The sequence below is a fragment of the Condylura cristata genome, unplaced genomic scaffold (genome assembly GCF_000260355.1).
Source record: "Condylura cristata isolate star-nosed mole 26May11 unplaced genomic scaffold, ConCri1.0 scaffold00019, whole genome shotgun sequence".
Lineage (NCBI taxonomy): Eukaryota > Metazoa > Chordata > Mammalia > Eulipotyphla > Talpidae > Condylura > Condylura cristata.
The window spans coordinates 41,810,386-41,815,302 of NW_004567120.1; the positions used below are offsets into that span (position 1 = coordinate 41,810,386).

The 4,917-nt window shown below is 59.5% G+C and overlaps 1 protein-coding gene across 1 annotated transcript in view; it reads right to left on the bottom strand.

The window, feature by feature from the left end:
- Positions 1–2,674: 2,674 nt before the first annotated feature.
- Positions 2,675–4,917, bottom strand: part of CETN2 (centrin, EF-hand protein, 2) — a 5,747-nt gene continuing 3,504 nt past the window's right edge. Inside the window, exons 4-5 of the mRNA XM_004685984.2 lie at positions 3,600–3,737; positions 2,675–3,235 (exon numbers count right to left, since the gene is read on the bottom strand). Of these exons, the coding sequence (XP_004686041.2) occupies positions 3,146–3,235; positions 3,600–3,737 (228 nt within the window). The 3' untranslated portion in view covers positions 2,675–3,145. The remainder of the gene's footprint in view (positions 3,236–3,599; positions 3,738–4,917) is intronic.

Here is a 4,917-nt window from a genome sequence, read left to right on the forward strand (position 1 = left end):
CCACAGGCCCCCTGAGGGGGAAATCCCGCCCTGTCAAACCTGGCAAGGGTGTAAAACAAACGCAGCACAATAACAATTGAAAAATACGCCAAAACTAAAGTTGCTCACAGACCTAGAGAAACTGGGTGCCTCGTTTCGGATTAAACAGCCTCAGGACGACTGGGGGGCCCTGCAGAGTCAAGGGTGCCTGGGTCCATATCCCTGCTTTCAAAGTTACCCCCCCAGGCATTGTCCCCATTGTGCTCCAAGGCCTGGAAGATTCTGCTTGAGCAACTGACTGGAGCTTTGGCTTCTCTGTCCAGGGCCCCACCTACTGGCAAGGGCGTGCCACTGCAGCCGCGGGAGTCCAGCTCCAGGAGCCCCTCGCTCAGAAGCACCCAGAAAGCAGCGTTGTGGAAGGAGGAAGGGGCTGCTGTTCATAAGAAGATAAGAGCCGGATTTGAGGAAGTGGGCGGCGCCTGCTGCGAGCAGGAGGGGCGGGTTGGCTCTCCACACGCCTTGCCCGCCCACGAGCCCTAAACATCCCCTCTGTTAGCTCCTTTAGACAAGACCACCTGTTCCTAGGTGAGGAAACTGAGGCGTGGGACCTCCGAGGCCACGGCTGCGCAGTAAGAGGGTCAGTATTGAACCAGGTGGGACTGAGCGAGACACTGCCTTGGGAAGCTGGTACTGCGAGTCCCCGTGGGACAGATGGGCCAGCGAGCGGCCAGGGCATATCATGTGGCAGCTTCAGAGAGGGGCAAGGAAGGGCGGACTGGAGTGACACTGGGGGAGTGTGGGGGACATGTGTCCAGGTAAGCAGGAGAAAGGAAGTGAGACTGTCCTGGGGCCCGCAGGCCCAGCTCTGGGAAGAAAAGGAGGAAGGGCCATGGCTAACAGGGGGCTTGGAGGAGAAGACTCCGGTCAGCAGAGGAAAGTGAGCGAGCTGTGCCCACTTCTAGATCAATCCAGTTCCCATGGTGATGTCTGCGGGTTTGGGGACCGCCGATGGAGGTCTGAGTCACCAAATGCGTCTGCCATGTCACAAGCTGCCAGGCTGGGGTGGGTCGCTGCCTCACACCTGCGATCGATGCAGAACATGGCTCTTTGCTGCGCAGTCTGAGAGCAGCACGCCGGCCACAGCAGCTCCTGTAGGACCCAGCCCAAGGGCACAGAGGGCTCAGACAGGCGCGGGGCTGCTCTGGCCGGAGCCGGAGCCGGGAATCGTCGCGGCTTGCGTCTCTGCAGGCGGGCGAGCAAGTGTTCTCTGGGCGCATCACCCCCTTGAGCTCGCGGCCTCCATGCCAGCATGTGAGAGGGTGAGCAAAGAATTCAAAAGCTGGCAGGGAGTGAGGGGCGCAGGAGAGGCCGCAGGAGGGCGTGTGCTTCCCTGGCCTCAGGCCCCTCCAGTGTGGGTCATCACCCCGGCAGTAAGGACAGGTGCCCCCTCCTTCAGATGCCTCCACTGAGAGCTGCATCCCCTGGCTGCATCCTGTCGCTGCTGGCCTTCATGGGGTCGCATGCTACTTGCCACTCTCTTCTGCCTGCCATCCACCGAGGTCTCTGACTTTCATGACAAGAACATCAATGAGATGAAAGTGTCCCCAGGGTGACAGCTGACAGTGAACAGGGAGCACGTCTTTCAAAAGGATGTGTGTGCCTTGGGAGAAAACAGTGTGACGGCAGTTACGCTCCCAGGAAATGCTGTCACCTCGGGTCAGCACCTTGCGATGACCCTGGGGACAGGCATCACAAAAGCTTCACAGACTTGCCCTGAAAAAGCCGGGCTGACCATTCTGCAGGAATGCAAGTGACAGGGGTCATTTCTGAACGCGCCCTTCTGGGACACCATGAGGCCAGGCCCTTCCCTCGGCTCTGCCTGGATCGCTATGCTCAGCGCGGCTCTTGGCCTCTCGCAGCCAGCGCTCCCGAGGCACCTGCAGTAGCTTGCCCGTGAGAACCAGGTCTGCGGCTGCGCTGGGCTCTCCCTCCACTGAGACTCACCTGGGAAGCCCCAAGTCCTCCAGGAGGCCAGTGCAGATGAGGCCCAGGCTGGCACACTTTGACATGACCCCGCATGGGGCTGCCCCAGGACACAGGCTGTCCAAGGGGGTGCTGAATCCCAGATCAAAATGTATCAACAGGAGAAAATCTAAGTAGTCTGGTTAGACTAAGAATGTCATCGTTGACCTGAAATTCAAGTTGCACTATGTGTCTGATTTGGTTTTACTCTATCAGGCAACTGTATGCCCCAGAAGTTAGGTACCTGCCCTGCTCTGGCCATGTTCTCCACTCCCCTCAGTCTTCCCCCCACCCCTGACACCTCAATGCCATGTGCCAGGACCTCTGTCGCGGGGCATCCCAGGCAGGGCCAGGAGGGGCCTGAACAAGGCCACTCAGTCCAGGCACAGGCACGGAGCTGGGCTCAGCCCGCTGTAGCACAGCCGCCTGCTCAGCGCGGCCCAAGCACCAAGGGCCATGGGAGGACTCTTTGGACCTGACCCTTTGCTCAAACTCCTCTCACGGCTTCCTCTGCTCAGCTGGCAAGGAAATGCCCCTGGTTTTAGGAACCAAAGGGTCCCAGGCAAGATGCGATCCCCAGCAGTAGAGGAGGGTCCCAGGGCCCCCCACCCCGGGCGGCAGCTGCCGCGCCGCCCCGACACGGCAGTCCAGGACAGGGCGCAGCAGGCCGCGCTCAAAGTAAGAAAGACTTTATTTCAACACGAAACAAGTGGCACAAAGACACGACCAAGTGCAAGGGAAACGATTCACGGGCTTTATAAAAAGGAAACTGCACTCGGGTGTCGGGGGACTGGAAGCATGAAGAGGGCCCAGCCTGTGGCGACGGGGCACGTGCTCATCTGAGAAGCCTTGTGTGCTCGCGCGACACGGGATGTGGAGCCAGAGTGAGCCACGTGACGCAAGCAGCAGGTGGCTGAAAGCCCTGAGGCCTTCTTCTGCACTCTAGTGTGCGCTCCTGGCGCGGGGTGCGGGCCTCAGCAGAGGGCCTCCACCATCGAGCGCTTCCTCAGGCCTAAAACACATCGAGGTCAGTGGGAGTTGCACAGCGCGGTTGGTGGGGGACAGTTTGTGTCCCAAAGCCAGGTTTACACAGCGGCAGGCTCGACACGCAGGCGCATGGCTCGCGGCAGAAGGCGGCGCCTGGCTAGTAGAGGCTGGTCTTCTTCATGATGCGCAGGAACTCCTGCTCGCTCACCTCTCCGTCTCCATCACGATCCGCCTCGTCGATCATTTCCTGTGCAGCAGCAAGGGCTCAAGTTAGCTTCATCCATCATCAGAGCTGAGTGTGGCTAAGCCGCAGCTCACGGTGCAGTGTAACCAACATAGCCCGGCTGGGGTGAGCAGCTGGGAAGCAACTTGAAACCAAGCTGCGGTGGCCACGGGAGGGGGGTGCTGCCTGACTGGTCCTGCCACCGCAGCGCCAGGCAGGTCACACGCATGTGCATGTGGGCACCAGGCCGCTAGCTGGCCACACAGCCACAAGGAAACGGAGTGGTCAGCAGTCAGCAGAGGGTGAGCGCCCTGCTTCCCCGGGCAGCAGCCTGCTCATCAGGAAAAGCACGCCTCAGAGGGGACGTGCTGCAGCCCGCGCCGCTCACCTGCAGCTCCTCGTCCGTGAGGTTCTCGCCCAGCTCCTTGGCCACGCGCTTCAGATTCTTGAAAGAGATCTTCCCAGTTTCGTCATCATCGAACAGCTTGAAAGCCTTCAGGATTTCTTCTTTGGTATCTTTCTCAGACTTAACAAGTGGCACAGAAAACACGCGAGGAGGAACCCCGGTTACTCTTGTCCTGCAGCCGCCCCCCCCAAGTCACCCCTAGGCCACTCGTGCTCTCACGCTGGCCGGTGACAAGGGTCGAGGTCACAGGAGAGCAGGCATCACCCAGGGTAGGAAAGGAGGCCAAGCCGAGACTGGAGCGGGGGCACAGAGGCTAGCGCGGCACACACCAGATTAGATTTCACTTCCAAGTAAAGGCCCAGGGAGTAACGTGAGGGCAGGTGTGCTGCTTAAGCCGGTGGAAGAGGGGTCCCCCATGGTGTGGGGACCTTGGCGCAGGGGGAGAGAGGTGCGCCCGCGCTACATCTCAGAGGGCTGCAGCACCCCAACTCAGTGCAGCCCTGGCAGCTGGGTTCTCTGCTTGGGAACGCAGGGCCGACTTCAGCTCCGGTGGCAGAGGCCTCCCGGCAGAGGGCCGCTCTCGGCCAGCACGCCGCCCTGCTGCCCACCAAGGCCTTTCTTTTATGGAGCTTGGTGGATTCTAATCACTGGCCACTGTGCTACTTGGCTCTCCCTCTTCCTGTGCGTTATGTTTATTTATGTTTCAAATTTACCAAGAGTGAACCCGGTGGCCTCACAGGCTCCCAGCCCCGACCTCAGGGAAAATGGGGCCCTAGGTGACTGGGCGCACGCACACAAGTCCCCTCTCTCCCACCCCATTGCGACTTCCCTGTGTGACCCCAGGAATGCTGAGTAATTTCCAGGTGCTCTGGGCGATGAACCCATTTTGAGAAAGCTGCCATGGCTATGCCAAAGGGCACCTTGTGATCATCAGGAGAAGTACAAATCTGTCCAGCCACAACACCGGTATGGACAGGTTGCACAGGATACAGTGCACGAGTACTCTAACAGGGAGAGACAAAACTCGCTGAGAACTCACATGCTGAGAAGGAGGTAAAGCTCCAGAGAACCCCTACTAAGAACAAACTGGGGACAAGCCCCTGAATGTGGGCACATGAGCTGGTTTCGAATGTGAAGCTTCTGCTCACCTAGTCCACCAAGACAAACACACGTGTGGTGACTGAACCAACAGCTCTGAGGAGGAGTGGAGAGATATGGCCTGGTCCTAGGAACACACCCGAGCCCCGAGCCACTGCCCTCGGTCTGTGCCACCAAGACAAACACACGTGTGGTGACTGAA